Source organism: Bactrocera tryoni, chromosome 4 (assembly GCF_016617805.1).
Source record: "Bactrocera tryoni isolate S06 chromosome 4, CSIRO_BtryS06_freeze2, whole genome shotgun sequence".
In the NCBI taxonomy this organism is placed as follows: domain Eukaryota; kingdom Metazoa; phylum Arthropoda; class Insecta; order Diptera; family Tephritidae; genus Bactrocera; species Bactrocera tryoni.
In genome coordinates, this window is record NC_052502.1 from 75,373,069 (window position 1) to 75,388,866 (window position 15,798).

Below are 15,798 nucleotides of genomic sequence, written 5' to 3' on the forward strand. Positions count from 1 at the left end.
TATAATTATACATTCAAATGTTTGCATGTTTTTTTTTCAAATCACTCAAAAAAATCTTTATTTATTTATCCAAACGACAAATTGGACCCTCTTCTACCATTTTCAAGTCAACTTTAGGTCCAATCAAGTCTCGAATATTGTTGATGCCATATTTTATCATTGTTGGCCGTTCCAATGACAGACCCCAAGCAATTACGTTAACATTTTCTGGCAAACCCATAGGTAACAAAAGTTCTGGTCTAAAAACTCCTGAATTTCCAACCTCAATCCATTTATTAAGACCTGGATGAAAGCAGAAGATTTCCATGCTGGGTTCGGTATAGGGGTTATAAGCAGGTTTGAACTCCAGCTTTTCAATTCCGAGTTTACGGAAGAACTCATATAATGTGCCAATTAAGTCTCCCAGTGTTAGACCAATATCTGCAACTACACCCTCTACTTGATGGAACTCTGCAAGATGTGTTGCATCCAATGTTTCATTTCGGAACACTTTATCAATACTAAAATATTTTACGGGTCGAAAACCTTCCGCTTGATTTGCCAATTTATATAACATTCGTGCACTTACTGCGGTAGTGTGAGTGCGCAGCGTATTCCTTTGAGCTTCTTCCAATTTCCAATCATACACATAACCAGTTGAACCATAACCACCGCGTGAATGTACTTCCTGTACACGTTGCATATATTCTTGAGGAAACTTATAACTTTTTGCCGGATTGCTTATAAAGAATGTGTCTTGAGCGTCTCGCGCCGGATGCTGTTGTGGCACAAAGAGCGCATCGAAATTCCAGAAAGACGACTCAATGTAGTTGTTAGTAGGCATTTCTGAAAAGCCCATTTCCAAAAAGATCTGTCGGAATTCAGTACGCACTTTTTGTAGAGGATGCAAGTGACCTCTCATAGGAGCAGCACCCAAGGCATCGAAATTATACGATTTAAACTTAAGGTCTTTCCACAAACCACTTGCTAGCATATCCACAGTTAAATCTGTCTCCAACTTCGTTAACGTCGTTGCGAACTCCGGTCCTTTACTTAAAATAAAGCTTTTCGTTGTAATCTCTTGCAACAATTTTCGCTTTTTAAATTCCTTAATAACATGTGGTGGAAGATCAGTTTTGTTTTTAGATATTTCTTCCAAAGATTTCTTTACTGTATCTTCGATTTTGTCCACTTTTCTTTTGACGAGTGGTGGACTCACAGATTTGTCTAAAAATATCCAACCGAGAGACATCGCTTTACTGTAGCCTATCTTAGCATTTGGACCGCTCTTCATAAGTTCGTCCTGAGGAACTCCTTCCAATGGCACAGTACCATATAAATTTGCTTCGTGGCTACCACTCGTCATTACAGCCTGTCCCTCCTCCGTCAACTCCAAGCTCTTCACTAAGATTACTTCTGCTTTTACCAAATCTCCATGAGCTTCGATACTTTTCAATGCACCCACAATTTTCTGATGATCTACATCAAACAATGTTGCCAATTCAATGGTGCTAACTTTATCGGTGCCTTCTAAATGCTGCAAAATACGCTCAGTAAGATCTGGATGCATTGTTATAGAATTTAAACAATTGTTAGTTGCAATTAATAAATTACAGCGTGTTATTTGCCGATGCCAACAAATTAACAAGGTTTTTTGCTATTAGTGAGCCGATATGACAATTTTGACGTACGGTAAGAGTTGCCACTTGAATATTGAAAGTACGAGCAATTTATACATCCAAATCAAATATTGAACTAATACCGTTATTGTATTCTACTTTTCAGGATTAATCGGATTTTATATCATCGGGACACTTTTATTTATATTTGATATTTATTTAAGTTTTTTTTTTATAATCATTATTCTACCAACACATACAAAATATTTCTACAAATTAATTTGTAAACATTACTTCTTTCATGAGTTTTCTTCATTTACAATGCTATTTACAGCCGAAATCGTTTCTTCACGTGCAATTGGTGGCCCAGAATCCATCGAACTATTAAAATTTTCCGGAAAAAATGAAGTATACGTCGCATTTTGTATAAGTTCGACGATAACTCGTTTTGCCTCTTCCTCTTTTTGTATGATTTCTTCAGAGTTTTCTGTTATTTCTGCCTCTTCTTTCAATTCCACTAATGCTGTTTTGATCTCCTCTTGATCAGTTGGTATTTGAGCTTCATTTTCTTGCTTCAGTTTCGTAGGAGATTTCTGTAGTTTATGCATTACTTTGTAATGGTGACTCAAACCTGAACTGAAATTGAAAACTTTACCACATGCTTTGCAACTTAGTATCCTTTTCGGTCTCGGCGCATGAATTTTCATATGCTGTGTTATACGCAATGTCATCTTTCCGCATACCACGCAACATTGAGGAATTTGCTCTTTGTGTCTACGTAGATGCTGCTTAAGTATGCATTCTGTACTGTATTTTCGGCCACATATGTGGCATCGATATGGTTGACCGGATACATGCGCTTTAACATGCTCCTCAAACCGATCGCGGGTGTCGAAGTTCTTTCGACAAATTTCACAATTAAATGGTCTCGAAAGATGCACTTTTCTCATGTGGGTCTCCAAAAGGGTGAGACTTGTAAGTTTTTTATTGCATATTTTGCATATAAATCCATCAGGATAATGAACTTGTTGAATATGATCTTTTAAATCCGGAATTTTATTAAACAACTGATCGCAGTCGGAGCATTTGTGAGCCAATTTTACATTGCTGTCAGATTCCAGATAATGTGTCCGCTTATGAATTGTAAGGCTAAAGGCACTTCTAAATTTCCTTCCACAAGCAGGACAAGTTGTCTTATCATCGGTGCTGTCTTGTCTGTTTATGTTATTTATCATTGGCACTACATTACCGCTGAATGTGGATAGTTCAACTTTCGATTCAGTTTGTGGGAGCAGAGTAATAACCGTTTCGCCAATTATATGGCGGACTGGTTCTGTACTTTCTTCAACGGTCGTTTCATTTTCTTCGACAACATTTTTTTCCTCATCCATAGGTACATCGCAAGATTCAGAATTTGTAGTATTAATTCGAGACCGGCGCTCTTCTTCAAGCTTAATACGTTCATAAAGCTCTGCTACTCTATTTTTCAAAGCAATCACCTTTACTGTAGTTACTCGTTTTTTCTTTTTGGAATTTTTAAATTGCATTATTTTATCGTGTCCTTTTGAAGTTTTTCTAAAGTCATTGGAGGACTTCTGTTCCTCTTTCTGATTTTCCGTTTTCAAATGATTTTCATTCGTTCGTACGTAACCAAAGAAGTCTTCTGGGCAACTATTTTCATCATTTGCATACATTTGGACGCCTTCTAATTCTTGACGCATTTCAGCTTCCACTTCTGCAGCTATTTCCTCCGCTTCATCCAATTCCTCCACAACCATTTTCGATTCATCAAAACCAGCTAAGTCGCATGGTAGCAGAGATTGATTTGATCCAGCTCCATAAACTACCGCCTCGCGTGTTGCTGATGCGTCGTCATCCATAGAATCTTCAGGCATAATGCCAGCATTGAATTCTTGGGGCAAGATTTCTTTTTCATCATCGTTTATATGTTCACTTAAATGCTGACAAAAGTAATTTATATTTTCGCTAACTTTTTCACAATAAGTGCAACAAAACTTCAGAACTCTTGTTGCCTCACTGAAATATATAAGCCCACACTGAATATCGTCCTCGATTAGATTTGTGGTTGGATCACTGTCAACAGAGTCCTCAAGAACAGAAAAGTCACTTATGTTCTGATTATCAGACGTATTCATTCTTGAATAAATAGTTACCAATAATGCATACTTTTAGAAAATTGCAATTTGTTCTTTAAATGATAACAATAATAAAAATCAACATTTTCACATTTCTCTTCTTCTTTACCAAAGTTACGTGTTGCAATTGAAAAATAATAAGATCATTCACAATTGAAACTTGTTATTTTAATAGGGCAATCCTTAATTATATGAAAAACTACTGCATTTCATACAATTTTTAATTATAATGGAATATCAACTTTTTCAAATCATAGGTAAATTAATCGAAAGATATTTGATGACTGATGATATTTCAACGACAGAAATAGAAAGTAATTAAATTATTATTTATGTACCAATTTGTTAAGAATTATGTTTAAGAGTTGGTTTGTGTATAGTTTTGTGAGCCTCTAATTGAGCTTCATCAATGAACTTTTTGTCACATTGGTCACAAAATATTTTTGCTGTTTTATAGTGTTTTTTTAACTTATGTGTACTTAACATAGAGGCGCTGCGATAGCGATTTGTGCACAAATTACATTGAAATGGTAAGGATGCATCATCCGTCATATGATGAACTTTTCGTTTATGTGTATCCATTTGATTAACCGTGTAGAATAGCTTTTCACACTCGTCGCATGGTACGCGTCGCTCTTGTGTGTGGCGCAATTCGTGGCTTATCATTGCTGCTCGCCGTGAAAAAGACTTCGAACAAAACTTACAGCAGAAATCGGAGCGATTTTGGTGGGTATTGCGATGACGAGCTAATGTTGTTACTGCACGAAATTGACGCCCGCAAATCTCACATTGGTGTGGTTTGGAACCAGTGTGTATATTTAAATGCGTATCCAGCTGCAAACGGCGTCGAAAAGTTTTACCACAATATGTGCACATATTTGGCGTATTACGTGCTTTGTAAGGACGTTTGTCACTATTTTTTAACAAATTTGGTTCGTAGGATTTCGTCCAATCAATACTTTCATTTGCCTTACTTTCTGTGTGGTTTGAATCTGTATGATCACTTTCGCTTTCACTGGTGTTTTCATGACCTGAAGTCCGTTTATAAGTTGAACAATCTACCAAATTTGTTTTAGTAGATTTCGTGTTCACCTATATTTTAAAAAGTATAATAATTAACTTCAAGCCGTTCTAATCTGAGCAAATATTTGTTAAACTTACACCAGTATCTTCCTCTTTTATTTTGTTGTTCACAATATTTTTATTATATTGTAGTCCCACAAATACTGGTTTGCGCCGAAACAACTGACTAACAGTAAGACTTTCATCGTTTTTATGTTCTACTATGATTGTTCCTTGATTGGCTGTCCCAAGAATGTTTAATCCCACTTCCGAATCATTTGGGATATCTGCGGCTTCTAATTTCAATGGATCGTGCTTGCAATTGGAATTTGTCGTCCTGTTGCTTTCAATATTAAAAGTCAATACTTCTGTGTCAGACAATTCGTTCGTGAATTCTTCACAATGTTTTTTAAAATGTTCACAGAATTCAGAAAACGCAAGCGTTTTCAAACCACAGAAAATGCATAAAATCGAAAATGTTGAAGATTGATAATGAATTTCGGCACATTTGGACTTTGAGTGATTATAACCGAAATTATTTGCAGCATTAACGATTTTAAGCATTTTTGCGTGCAATCTCCACTACTAAATAACAAATTTTAGATTTGTTTACAAACGACAAAACCAGTGGTGAACAGCTGTTTTTCTCTGTTGACATAAAACAAATACATATCTAATTAGTGTCGCCTTTGTACAAATCTATACTAAAATTGTAATAGTATAGTATACATATGTATCTGGGTATTAAAAACAATGTATGTAGTAAATTAAGGATATGATTTTAAATGTATTTTTCAAATTGTTTTATAAAATAATGAACTTTAAAACGACTATGTTCAACTATTATGAAACTAATCAAATTTTACTCAAAACCAATTTCATATTGTGAATAGCACAACAAATTAAATTTATTGCAATTCAATTACAAATTGATGTTTAACAGTTATCCGCTTTATGTTGCCGCATATGACCAGCAAGCCCAGCCATTTGTGCAAAGGCACGGCCACAGAGTTTACACACAAATTTCTTTACGCCCAAATGAAGATGTTTATGATGATACAGTGCTTTTGGTCGCGCAAACGTTCGTCCACAGACATCGCACACATGTGGTCGCTCATTTGAATGCGATGGTTCGTGCTCACATAAAAGCGATTTAGAAGCAAATGCCTTACCACACAAATTACAAACGAATGGCCTTTCTCCAGTGTGCGAACGCTTGTGCACAATTAAAGCAGGTTGACCTTTTGTGCGAAATCCACATATTTCACATACAAAATTTTTTTCAAGTCGATGGACATAACGTGTGTGCATCGATAACTGCTTTGGATTAAAAAAAGATTTGCCACAGCCATCTATACTACAATGGAATCCTCGTACACCAGTGTGCTTGTATTGATGAATATTTAAAGCTTCTTTACTAGAATATACTTTCTCGCATTCACCACATGGAAATCCAGAATGTTTTTTTCGAAGGTGTGCGTTTAGTAATCGCTCATCCTTAAAATTCTGTTTACAACGAACACATGTATATTGTAATTCTTCACTATGACATTTTTTTATATGACGTTCTAAGTTTTTTGCGAATTTATAACTTTTAGAGCATTCCTTGCATATGAATTCCGCTGTTGTTAAACTCTTTTTTGGCTCAGGTTCGAGTATCTACTGAAATTGACAATTTAATATATGTATGTTTGTAAGTAGATAGTTTCACACTACATACCCTTGGTATATATTCAGAACCCTGATTGCTTAGTTCTTCATCAGTTTTAAATGTTTCTTCATCATTTAGCCATTCATTGTGCTCATCTAAGTCATCAGAGGTTATTTTGTCATTGACAACAAAAGGAGAGGATAAATTGGTTGAATTAGAAAAAGGCACTTCCTGTAATTCTGTTAGAGTAATAAACTCGGTATTCGAAGTTCCTTCGAAATCTTTGCCGTCTTCGATTTTTATTTCCACTGTTTCAATATTTGCATTACTTTGTAATGAATTGTTTGTTGTAAGATGCACATTTTTGAAATGCAGTAGATACTCTTCGAAACTGAAAGTTTTTAATTCGCAATATGTGCATATTATTGTAAAACAATTCTCTTTGCGAAAAAATATTTCAGCACACTTTTTATCAACCAACTGTACGAACGTTTGAGATCTATTTAACGCTTTAAGCATATTGATTAAATTTTCTCGAAAAAAATTGATTTCGGCAAAACACCAGTGTGAGATATATATTTTTTTATTCCACAAGTGCAATAAAAAGTCTTAATCAGCTGATCGTCAACAAATAAGCATTCCAAATATTATTGTGAACGTAATACGTAAATAAGAGTTAAAAAGAATGAAGAGAAGTGGATAAAAATTGAATTTGTTTACAATAGCATTCAACAAAATTTAAAATAAATATCGATATGCTCAAATTATTACCAAGCACAACATTTGACAAAACTGAAAATGCAAAATGTGGTGAAATTTTTTGTCACAGTTCAACGGAATTTATCATTATTTGCACACTGTGCGAACTCAAAGCATTCGACTACCAGGATTTCTTGCTTCACTGCAAGAATGAACACCTCGAAAAGGGCTTATTGAAAACAGAAGAAATATTTGTTGAAGTAGCACCACACCTGACTTCAAATGTGAAGGATGAACCAATTTTTGAAGATACTACAGCTGAAGCTGAATTTCTGGATGAGCACGACTTTATCATTTCGGATGAAGAAAAGGAAAAGTCAGACCTACGTATAAGTCAATGGAGTGACAATAAGTCATTATCTGATGATTCAGACAGTGATACGGAAAATAATTTTGATGACAAAGATTATATACCACCTGTACATCAACGAAAGGTATTCTTAGAGAAATTTTAAGTGTACCAATTATTTATTTATAAACACGAGTTTTTCACATTCCAGCGAAACAAAAAGCGTGAAGATCAAACAGAGTCATTCAAATGTGAAATATGTTCCCGTATCTACAAAAGCTCCAATTATTTGCGTTCACATTTGGCAAAAATACATAATTTTGAGAGTAAGAAAATAGCGACCATTCAACTTCAAAAATGTGATGAATGCATAGAAGAATTTAAAACATTACGAAGTTTAGAGGAGCATTGCCTTTCAGAACATGGTGGTATGAAATGTATGTATTGTGATAAACGATGTACATCGCGAACAAATCAGTTGCGACATATGGAAACTCATACACATGGAACGGAACGACGGTTCGTCTGCGATTATGAGAACTGTAAGAAAAGTTTCTTTACACGCCGTCAGTACCAAGCTCACAAACGCACCCATACAAAAGGAAAGAATTTCATATGTGACATATGTGGCTACTCGTGTCGAGTACCGGAAATGCTTAAAGTGCATTATCGTTCACATACAGGTGAGAAACCGTATGCTTGTGATGAATGCGGCAAATGTTTTGTATCTAAATCGGCAGTTAGAGAGCATAAAGCATCACATGGCACAGAGCGACCACATGAATGTAAAGTATGTGGACGCTCATTTGCAAGAGCAAAATCGCTATACCATCATAATTTTTTGCATCTCGCAGAAAAGAAGTTTAAATGCAAATTATGTGGACAAGCATATGCGCAGCTTGCGGGTTTAGCTGGTCATATGAGACGACACCGGGAGCAGGGCCATTGCTGATAAATTCTTGAAACAACTGCATGTCTACAAGATGTTAAGTTGCTATTTGACCATTAAAACAGTTACTAATTTTTATTTATTGTATATAAATAGGGTATTAATACTATTAAAAATGTTTTGTTAGTTGACAGCTAGTTATATAGATCTAAGCAATTCGTTGTAAATAATTATAACGAATAAAATTTTTTTTTTCTAAAAATAATTATGTATTTATGACGAATTATTTAGGTGTATGTATCTAAGCGCAAAAACAACAAAATGCTTCAAAGTTCACGTCATATGGTAAGAATTTCTGTACGCACTGTTTTCTTACCAATTTTTTGTATAGTACTGTACATATTCTTTTTCGGAAGTTGGATTTGCAATTCAGTTAAAACGGTTTGACAGATGTAGCGGAAATGTTTTTCGAAGAGGTATTTCCATAATATTAATTATTGTAAAAAAACTTAATGGTATTAATGAATATATATTTTTCTTTTCAGATAGAGATTAGTAATATACTCAACTGTGCGCATGTGAAATTACATTTCAAACAAACGCAAAGTACCGTTTACGTTGTAAAAGGCAGTAACGACTGCCCACTCCGCCTTACAGTGAGTACTGGTATTAAATTAATTTGTAGTGGTCAATATGCAAGTATTGAATCGTTAACTCAATTCAAAAATCTGCATGAGGGCTATGTTCGTATAGTGTTGCTCATTTCAAAAGAAGCTTGTGAAACAACAACTCCATTGGAGAACGACAACACTAATTTTGAAAGTGATAGTGACAGCGATGCGCCATGTACATCTCAATGGGCACTAAATCGCGAACAGCGACGTAAACAACGTCAGCTACGTAACTCGCATTTATTGCAAAGGCAGCAGCAACTATTCCATAGGGTGGAGGCAATCCGTGATTTCCGGTATAGTCCTGAATCGATCGAATACACTATTGATGCAGGTGCAAAGAAAAAAAGTAGTGTTTACGAATTCCAGGTGAAATTTCAAACGAACATCGATTACATCTTGCGTCAGCCCGAAATATCCCGTGGCGGATTTACCGGAAATTGGATGGAGTTTATAGCAACAAAATTGAATGGTGCTATGAATCGAGAGTAAGTATATGATTACTTCCAGGTGATGCATGCAGCTGTTATAAAGTTTTGCTTATCATTGTAAGGGAAGAAATTTCAAAGTTATTTGGTTATTTTGTGCAACTATTTTTAAAAAATCGTTACAATGAGTGCGATTTATTGCCCAAATTAACTACCTGCTGCATTATTGGACACACCGCCTTAGATGTTATGATTGCGGACGACGCCCTAAGGATTTTCAATGATGTACGCATTACTTTTGAGTTTATTACATGTATGGAATATACAGTATGGTTTCTAATCCCATACAAAGGGCGTTATGTATCAGTGCAAGAAGTGGTAATATTTCTTTTATTATTCAGTATATATAATAGTAACGGGTTCTTATTCTATGTTAGAGTGTTGAAAACTTTCAATTTAAAAACGTATATACATGCATAAAACTAAAAACAATGAATCAAAATCTGTGCAGAGAATATATATGGTCAGACGCAGATCACGCAATCCAAGATCTCTTATTTATCGCATTCCAGTTGGTCATGTGTTTTCACCTCAAGCGGGGTGTTGTCTACTTACAAGAAGAATTGAAGAATGTAAGTGCTAACATTTTATTTTTTTGTAGCTCAAATGTCTTTAATAATTTATGGTTTAGGTTAAAGATTATCAGACAATGCAATTCGTAGTAACGGCTTATTTACAGGAAATTGAAAATGATCAAAAGGTATGATATTCACATTTTGCATTTATAGATAAATATTTTATGTATACAATTATTTATTTTTATAAATAGGTTTGGCCACAAAAATATTATTTACAACAAATTTTAAAAGCTTGTAATAAAATGCGCATAACTGCTATTATTGACTATCCTGGCGGCTTGCCAGTTACGCCCGTATCTGGAAATTTAATCAAATGCTACAAAGATGAATGTAGCGATAGATGGAAATTAAAAGTGGAGGAACGCGAGAGTTCCTGTAGCAGTGAGCAATTCATAAGAGAATTGCAAGCAGGCTTACAAAGTTACTCATTTTCATAAGTTGTGAATCAAAATATTTATAAAAAATTGCGGTAAGTAAATATACCTAAGTATGTAGATATAAAACGCGCAAAATTTATTTATATGAGCAAAATATTTAAGCCATTAAGACAAATTATCCATGAATTTAAAAAGTTTTGTTACATCAGAGAACGTATATAATTTACGTTCTCTCCATATGCATGTATGTATATATGTATCAAGTGTGTTTTCGGAAAATACACACAACACAAATTTGGCAGCACTGCTAGTTGTTTGTCAGGTGTGCAAATAAATAAACAATTGCTTATCAATATCGCATAGCAGTAAATTTTTTAGTTTTTGTGTTTGAAAAATGATGCGGAATTGCACATTACCAACAAGTTATGAACAAAATAGAACCAGTATACGTTGTGGCGAAATAATTTGTTATGATAACGTGAATTTCACTATAATTTGTGTGCTTTGCAAAATGAAACTGTTTGAATTTGACGATTTTATGTTACATTACCAAAATGTACACCTTCGAGGCAATGTAAACGACAGTGATAGTGATAACGACGCGGACGGTGAATTGGAAGAATGTATTAAAGATGAGGAGTTTGAAAATGTTGAATACCTAGCTGAATTGGATGAATGTGGTGTAAGAGTGGAAACTGCCGTGCAACCCGCACGTGCTTTGGAACAAGTCGTTTCCAACGAAAAACAAAGTTTACCCATCAAAGCAGAAATGATAGAAACGGCAGATAATGACACGATCAGCGAATATGGTGAAGTTTTGGTTATTGATAATGTTAAACCGAACGAGATCGAAAATGAAGAATTTTATGGTGATGAATGGGCAGATAGTCAAGGAGGAGATGATGATAACCACATTTTAAAAAAGGTAATTGGATGCAGTGCCGTAGTAAACGATTTCTTTCAAGTAATACATTTTTTAGCCTAGGAAGCCAAAAGAGTACTCATGTGCACATTGCCAAAAACGTTATACTACAGAACGTATATTGAAGCTGCATATAAACATGAAACACCTGCGACCAAAAAACTTCAAATGCGACCAATGCCAAGAAGAATTTGTAGAGCAACGTTCACTAGATTCACATGTGCGGAAAGAACACATAGGTTTTCAGTGTTCACAATGCGAGCGTGCTTATAAAAATTCTCGTTCACTGCGCATACATATGAAAGCACACAAGGGTATAAAGGAATTTATATGTGATTTTGAAAATTGTGGCAAAGCATTTATTACTTCATCACGTCTGAAAGTGCATCAAAAAATTCATACAGATGAACGAAACTACATATGCGAAATTTGTGGTTATCGTACACGACAAAAGGATGCTTTGGTTGTACACAAGCGCACACACACCGGAGAAAAACCTTTTGAGTGTTCTATCTGTAGCCGACGTTTTATCTCTGCCTCATTATTAAACGAGCACAAGCCTATGCATTCTACTGAGCGTCCACATAAATGTGATGTATGCGGTGCATCATTTTCACGGAGCAAAGCGCTCTACCATCACAAACATTTGCACCTGGGTATTAAAAAGTTTGTTTGCAAATTATGTGGCCGTGCCTATGCGCAGATGGCAGGACTAGCGGGGCATATGCGACAACACAAAGCAGAGGAACAAAGTTTACTTAGTTAATTTTTAAAGAATGTTTATTGAAAATTCGCTACATGTGACATTAGATTTATTTCATTAAATATATTAAGCAACATTAAGTCATTAACATTTAAGAAAATAATACTCGTAACAACGTTGTTTACAATCAAAGCGCAATAAATAATATAAATTTCCAAACATACATTACAAAAATACTCATAACATTGTTTATATTTACTTATGCCCATACGCGTATGGTGTAATCCCAACTGCCAGTGGATAATGCAGTGCCGTCTGGTGACACCTGCACACAGGATACCTTATTTTCATGACCATATAAAAGACAAATACGTTCCGATTTAAGCGTATCCCAGAGATTCACTGTGTAATCATTATATCCGGCAAATAGTAAACGGCCGCTCACTGAGAAGTCCACTGAGTTAATACCAAAAATTATGCTCTCCTTAGCGAACACAGCTACTTCCCTATCGGCACGCATATCGAACAAACGACAGCTACTATCGTCTGAGCCTGTTGCTATGGCGTCTCCACTAGGATGAAATTTGACAGTATTAACGTCTGACTGATGTCCTTCAAACGATTGTACAACATGTCCTGAACGCATGTCCCATATAAAGGCCATACGATCACAACTGCCAGAAACGAATGTATTTCCGGTTTCATTTGGCGCTAAATCAATCGCCATAACATCACCAGAATGCCCATGAAAACTCTGAAGTAATTGTCCGCTTTCTACATCCCACAAAGCACATGTAGAATCACCGCTTCCCGTGAGGATTTGCTGGTCGGAATTTGGATAAATACAGCAGGACATGTAGCTAGTGTGTGTACCAACTGTTCGTTTTTTAGCAGCCATCTCATCATCTGACGTTATAGGATATACGGTAACTTTATTGTCTAAACCACCACAAGCAACAAAATTGCCCGATGGAGAATATGCACATGCCATAATCCAAGTGGTGGGCATGGTAATGAAGTGTTCTTTGTTTGTGGTAAATGCGTCCCAGATGATGAGACGGCCATCCTGAGATGAGGAAATTATGTGACGCTTATCTGGACTCCAATCTGTACAAAGAACTTTTGCCTGATGTCCTTTGAGTACTTTGCGTGGTTTTATATTAACAAAAGCAATGGGCTCGAGCCGTTCTGCAACAGTCCATAAATTAATATCATTCAATTTAGCACGTTCTTCCTCAAGTTTAATTTTCAAATTTTCCGCTTCCTTCAACAAGCTGGCCATCTTATCACTGGCATTAGGTGTTGGAGCACAGTCTGCCATTATTCATCAAAATATTGCTAAATGTAGATAGTCCAGCGATAGAAATAGTTTTTATAGGAAACGCTCGGAATTTTGCTGCAGATCCTATGTATACAACTTTGAATACACAAAAATCAATATTTGTTTACAAAAACAATATTCTAGTCAGAATACACTGAAATGGCCGCACTCTATTTATACCGTAATAAATAATGTGCTTGATTGTATAAGCTGAATGTTTAATTCCCATGATAATGGATCACATTCAAATAATTATTACAAATATTTAAAAATTTTCTACACAAAAATTAAGAAGAATAAACATTAAAAACTCTGGAATATATTTCAAAACAGTTTAGTTAAAAAAAATCATGATTATAAAACTTGGCACCACGCAGAAAGTCACGGTGTGGGACTAGGAAACACTGCATAATATTTTTGACATTTGCTAATAAAACAAGTAATTTTTTTGTTGTCGTGGATTTTAATATTTCTCAAAATAGTGCCATTTATTGGACTTAAAGAAAATATTATTCATTAATATTAAACTCGAAAATGTTAAAACTTTTGCCGCCGGATACGAGCAAATTTCATAATTTCAAATGTGGAGAAATATTTTGTCTCAGCTCCAATAGCTACAATGTGGCGTGCTGTTTATGCGGAGCGAACGTAGCGTTTGATCAATTTCCACAACATTTTCAAGAAGAACACTTAACGCCCAAACCCGAAAAAGTGGAAAAACCAACCTTAGATACAAGTACAAGTGATAGCATTAAAATTGATGTAGATCCCATCAAAAGCGAAGAAGAATATCTTAGTGACCACGGTGAAGGTTCAGTCGGTTATGAAGCTCCAGATTCGGAACCTGAAGAAGTAGTTGATGAAAAGCCTTTCGACTTTGTCGACTTACAAAATCTAGGAGTAAACATAGTTGAACCGGAAAACAAACGCAAAAAGAAAAAAATTGAAGATGTTGACGACATCAGTGACACTAAGTCGTTGGAGGATAAGAGTGATGTCGAAGATGAAGATTGGCGACCTCAAGATTCGTCGGGCGACGAGGTAAGTTTAATGCTTGTAAATAATGAGAAATTGATTATTTTCTTGTACATAAATGTTCTTTTTAACTGAATCGTAGAAGCCAAAACCGCAAGATGACATTGATTCACTTCCTTATCCATGTCCAGACTGTATGCGTTCGTATAAAACCAAACGCAGCATGCTAACGCATCATCGACAAACACATAATCCAAAAACAAAAAAATCGAAAGAGCCAAAGTTGAATTTCAAATGCGATGAATGTGGCGAATGCTTTAAAGCTGAAAGAAATCTACGTGCCCACAAGTGGAAGCATACTGGCATAATATGTGATATTTGTGGAAAAAAATTTTCTCAAACTGGTAACCTGCAACGACATAAAATACGTCACACCGGCATAAAGGCACACAAATGTCAGGAGTGCGGCAATGACTTCTTCACTGATAAAGAGCTGAAGGCACACATGTTGCGACATACCGGCGAGAGGCCGGTTGTTTGTGAGATATGCGGAAAACGGTGTCGTGATCATGGCGTATACAAAGCGCATATGCGGCGGCACACAGGCGAACGACCAGCAAAATGCGAAGTTTGCGGTAAAGCTTTTTACAGTTTCCACGATTTAAATGTGCACGCGGTGACACACAGTACCGAACGACCATTTGCATGTGACATGTGCGGCTCAACGTTCCAGCGAAAGAAATCGCTACGCGTACACAAAAAATTACATTCTAAAGATCGGAAGCATGAATGCAAAGTTTGTGGTAAAACATTCGCGCAATCCGGTGGATTGAATGCGCATATGCGAACCCACGATGCCGCATTAAGTAGGAGCATTGTAGGCAATACCTCCGCCAGTATTAGCGCTATACCTGGTCCCATTGTTGCAGATGGTGTTGGTGTTGGTGTGAATGTTGGCGTTGGTGGCACTAATGTCAATATGGGCCTTGCTAGCGGTGTTGGTGTGGCACTTGGTACGGTAGTCGATCCAGTTAACTCAATAGGGGAGGCACTGTTGGGTGTGACTGGTGTGCTGAGTGGGACCGGCTCAACAATAGATACTGTCAACAATTAGATTTATGGAAAATTTACTACAATAATACTGGTACACACAAATATGTTTGTGTATGTTTTGGGTATAATTTTAAAATTTACATTTTTATGCTAGTGTAAGACTATCCCTCTTTAAGAAATGCGTGTGCAATTAACTGTAACACGCGTCCGTTTAAAATAAATCAAGTATTCTGACATACATAGATTATTATGTAAAACGTTTATTTACTTTAGTATAAATAAATAATTCCCATAGCTGGCGCAGAC

At 35.8% G+C, this 15,798-nt stretch overlaps 9 protein-coding genes across 11 annotated transcripts in view; 4 read left to right on the top strand and 5 right to left on the bottom strand.

Annotated features, from left to right (window-relative positions):
• Positions 1 to 5: 5 nt before the first annotated feature.
• Positions 6 to 1,622, bottom strand: LOC120774900 (phenylalanine--tRNA ligase alpha subunit). Its single transcript, XM_040104768.1, has one exon. It carries the CDS (start codon positions 1,547 to 1,549, stop codon positions 62 to 64), a length of 1,488 nt encoding a protein of 495 aa, XP_039960702.1. The 5' UTR covers positions 1,550 to 1,622; the 3' UTR covers positions 6 to 61.
• A 193-nt stretch (positions 1,623 to 1,815) lies between these two features.
• LOC120774899 (myoneurin-like) lies at positions 1,816 to 3,846 on the bottom strand. The gene has a single exon (XM_040104767.1). It carries the CDS (start codon positions 3,752 to 3,754, stop codon positions 1,898 to 1,900), a length of 1,857 nt encoding a protein of 618 aa, XP_039960701.1. The 5' UTR covers positions 3,755 to 3,846; the 3' UTR covers positions 1,816 to 1,897.
• Positions 3,847 to 3,900: 54 nt separating this feature from the next.
• Positions 3,901 to 5,496, bottom strand: LOC120774907 (zinc finger protein 681-like). Its single transcript, XM_040104777.1, has 2 exons — positions 4,916 to 5,496; positions 3,901 to 4,846 (listed from the first exon to the last, which is right to left on the bottom strand). Exons 1-2 carry the CDS (start codon positions 5,378 to 5,380, stop codon positions 4,100 to 4,102), a joined length of 1,212 nt encoding a protein of 403 aa, XP_039960711.1. The 5' UTR covers positions 5,381 to 5,496; the 3' UTR covers positions 3,901 to 4,099.
• Positions 5,497 to 5,647: 151 nt separating this feature from the next.
• On the bottom strand, positions 5,648 to 7,064 carry LOC120774909 (zinc finger protein OZF-like). Of its 2 annotated transcripts, none has more exons than XM_040104779.1 (2): positions 6,537 to 7,062; positions 5,648 to 6,475 (listed from the first exon to the last, which is right to left on the bottom strand). In XM_040104779.1, the coding sequence occupies exons 1-2, from the start codon at positions 6,984 to 6,986 to the stop codon at positions 5,753 to 5,755; spliced, it is 1,173 nt and encodes a 390-aa protein (XP_039960713.1). In that variant the 5' UTR covers positions 6,987 to 7,062; the 3' UTR covers positions 5,648 to 5,752. The 2 variants fall into 2 exon arrangements, with proteins under 2 accessions (XP_039960713.1, XP_039960714.1); XM_040104780.1 differs by having other exon boundaries at positions 6,390 to 6,478; positions 6,537 to 7,064.
• On the top strand, positions 6,990 to 8,611 carry LOC120774908 (zinc finger protein 234-like). The gene is made up of 2 exons (XM_040104778.1): positions 6,990 to 7,660; positions 7,727 to 8,611. The coding sequence occupies exons 1-2, from the start codon at positions 7,223 to 7,225 to the stop codon at positions 8,465 to 8,467; spliced, it is 1,179 nt and encodes a 392-aa protein (XP_039960712.1). The 5' UTR covers positions 6,990 to 7,222; the 3' UTR covers positions 8,468 to 8,611.
• A 73-nt stretch (positions 8,612 to 8,684) lies between these two features.
• Positions 8,685 to 15,798, top strand: part of LOC120774904 (protein ORD) — a 36,198-nt gene continuing 29,084 nt past the window's right edge. The window contains exons 1-7 of one of the 2 annotated variants that reach the window (XM_040104773.1): positions 8,685 to 8,749; positions 8,821 to 8,880; positions 8,950 to 9,563; positions 9,629 to 9,881; positions 9,941 to 10,135; positions 10,195 to 10,263; positions 10,333 to 10,610. In XM_040104773.1, the coding sequence (XP_039960707.1) occupies positions 8,866 to 8,880; positions 8,950 to 9,563; positions 9,629 to 9,881; positions 9,941 to 10,135; positions 10,195 to 10,263; positions 10,333 to 10,578 (1,392 nt within the window). In that variant the 5' untranslated portion in view covers positions 8,685 to 8,749; positions 8,821 to 8,865 and the 3' untranslated portion in view covers positions 10,579 to 10,610. Of the gene's footprint in view, positions 8,881 to 8,949; positions 9,564 to 9,628; positions 9,882 to 9,940; positions 10,136 to 10,194; positions 10,264 to 10,332; positions 10,611 to 15,798 lie in introns of both variants that reach the window. The other variant, XM_040104772.1, reaches the window with a different exon arrangement.
• On the top strand, positions 10,834 to 12,379 carry LOC120774906 (zinc finger protein 568-like). The gene is made up of 2 exons (XM_040104776.1): positions 10,834 to 11,443; positions 11,499 to 12,379. The coding sequence occupies exons 1-2, from the start codon at positions 10,913 to 10,915 to the stop codon at positions 12,204 to 12,206; spliced, it is 1,239 nt and encodes a 412-aa protein (XP_039960710.1). The 5' UTR covers positions 10,834 to 10,912; the 3' UTR covers positions 12,207 to 12,379.
• LOC120774910 (guanine nucleotide-binding protein subunit beta-5) lies at positions 12,236 to 13,737 on the bottom strand. The gene has a single exon (XM_040104781.1). The coding sequence runs from the start codon at positions 13,462 to 13,464 to the stop codon at positions 12,403 to 12,405; it is 1,062 nt and encodes a 353-aa protein (XP_039960715.1). The 5' UTR covers positions 13,465 to 13,737; the 3' UTR covers positions 12,236 to 12,402.
• LOC120774901 (zinc finger and SCAN domain-containing protein 2-like) lies at positions 13,913 to 15,734 on the top strand. The gene is made up of 2 exons (XM_040104769.1): positions 13,913 to 14,505; positions 14,582 to 15,734. The coding sequence occupies exons 1-2, from the start codon at positions 13,999 to 14,001 to the stop codon at positions 15,551 to 15,553; spliced, it is 1,479 nt and encodes a 492-aa protein (XP_039960703.1). The 5' UTR covers positions 13,913 to 13,998; the 3' UTR covers positions 15,554 to 15,734.

Excerpts from the sequence above, each read along its gene's own strand:
- LOC120774908 (XM_040104778.1), top strand. The coding sequence starts at position 7,223 with ATGCTCAAATTATTACCAAGCACAACATTTGACAAAACTGAAAATGCA. Across the intron at positions 7,661-7,726 it reads CACCTGTACATCAACGAAAG|CGAAACAAAAAGCGTGAAGA; the intron begins GTATTCTTAGAG and ends TTCACATTCCAG.
- LOC120774906 (XM_040104776.1), top strand. The coding sequence starts at position 10,913 with ATGATGCGGAATTGCACATTACCAACAAGTTATGAACAAAATAGAACC. Across the intron at positions 11,444-11,498 it reads ATAACCACATTTTAAAAAAG|CCTAGGAAGCCAAAAGAGTA; the intron begins GTAATTGGATGC and ends TACATTTTTTAG.
- LOC120774900 (XM_040104768.1), bottom strand. The coding sequence starts at position 1,549 with ATGCATCCAGATCTTACTGAGCGTATTTTGCAGCATTTAGAAGGCACC.
- LOC120774910 (XM_040104781.1), bottom strand. The coding sequence starts at position 13,464 with ATGGCAGACTGTGCTCCAACACCTAATGCCAGTGATAAGATGGCCAGC.
- LOC120774909 (XM_040104779.1), bottom strand. The coding sequence starts at position 6,986 with ATGCTTAAAGCGTTAAATAGATCTCAAACGTTCGTACAGTTGGTTGAT. Across the intron at positions 6,476-6,536 it reads GTTCTGAATATATACCAAGG|ATACTCGAACCTGAGCCAAA; the intron begins GTATGTAGTGTG and ends CAATTTCAGTAG.
- LOC120774907 (XM_040104777.1), bottom strand. The coding sequence starts at position 5,380 with ATGCTTAAAATCGTTAATGCTGCAAATAATTTCGGTTATAATCACTCA. Across the intron at positions 4,847-4,915 it reads TAAAAGAGGAAGATACTGGT|GTGAACACGAAATCTACTAA; the intron begins GTAAGTTTAACA and ends TTTAAAATATAG.
- LOC120774899 (XM_040104767.1), bottom strand. The coding sequence starts at position 3,754 with ATGAATACGTCTGATAATCAGAACATAAGTGACTTTTCTGTTCTTGAG.
- LOC120774901 (XM_040104769.1), top strand. The coding sequence starts at position 13,999 with ATGTTAAAACTTTTGCCGCCGGATACGAGCAAATTTCATAATTTCAAA. Across the intron at positions 14,506-14,581 it reads AAGATTCGTCGGGCGACGAG|AAGCCAAAACCGCAAGATGA; the intron begins GTAAGTTTAATG and ends ACTGAATCGTAG.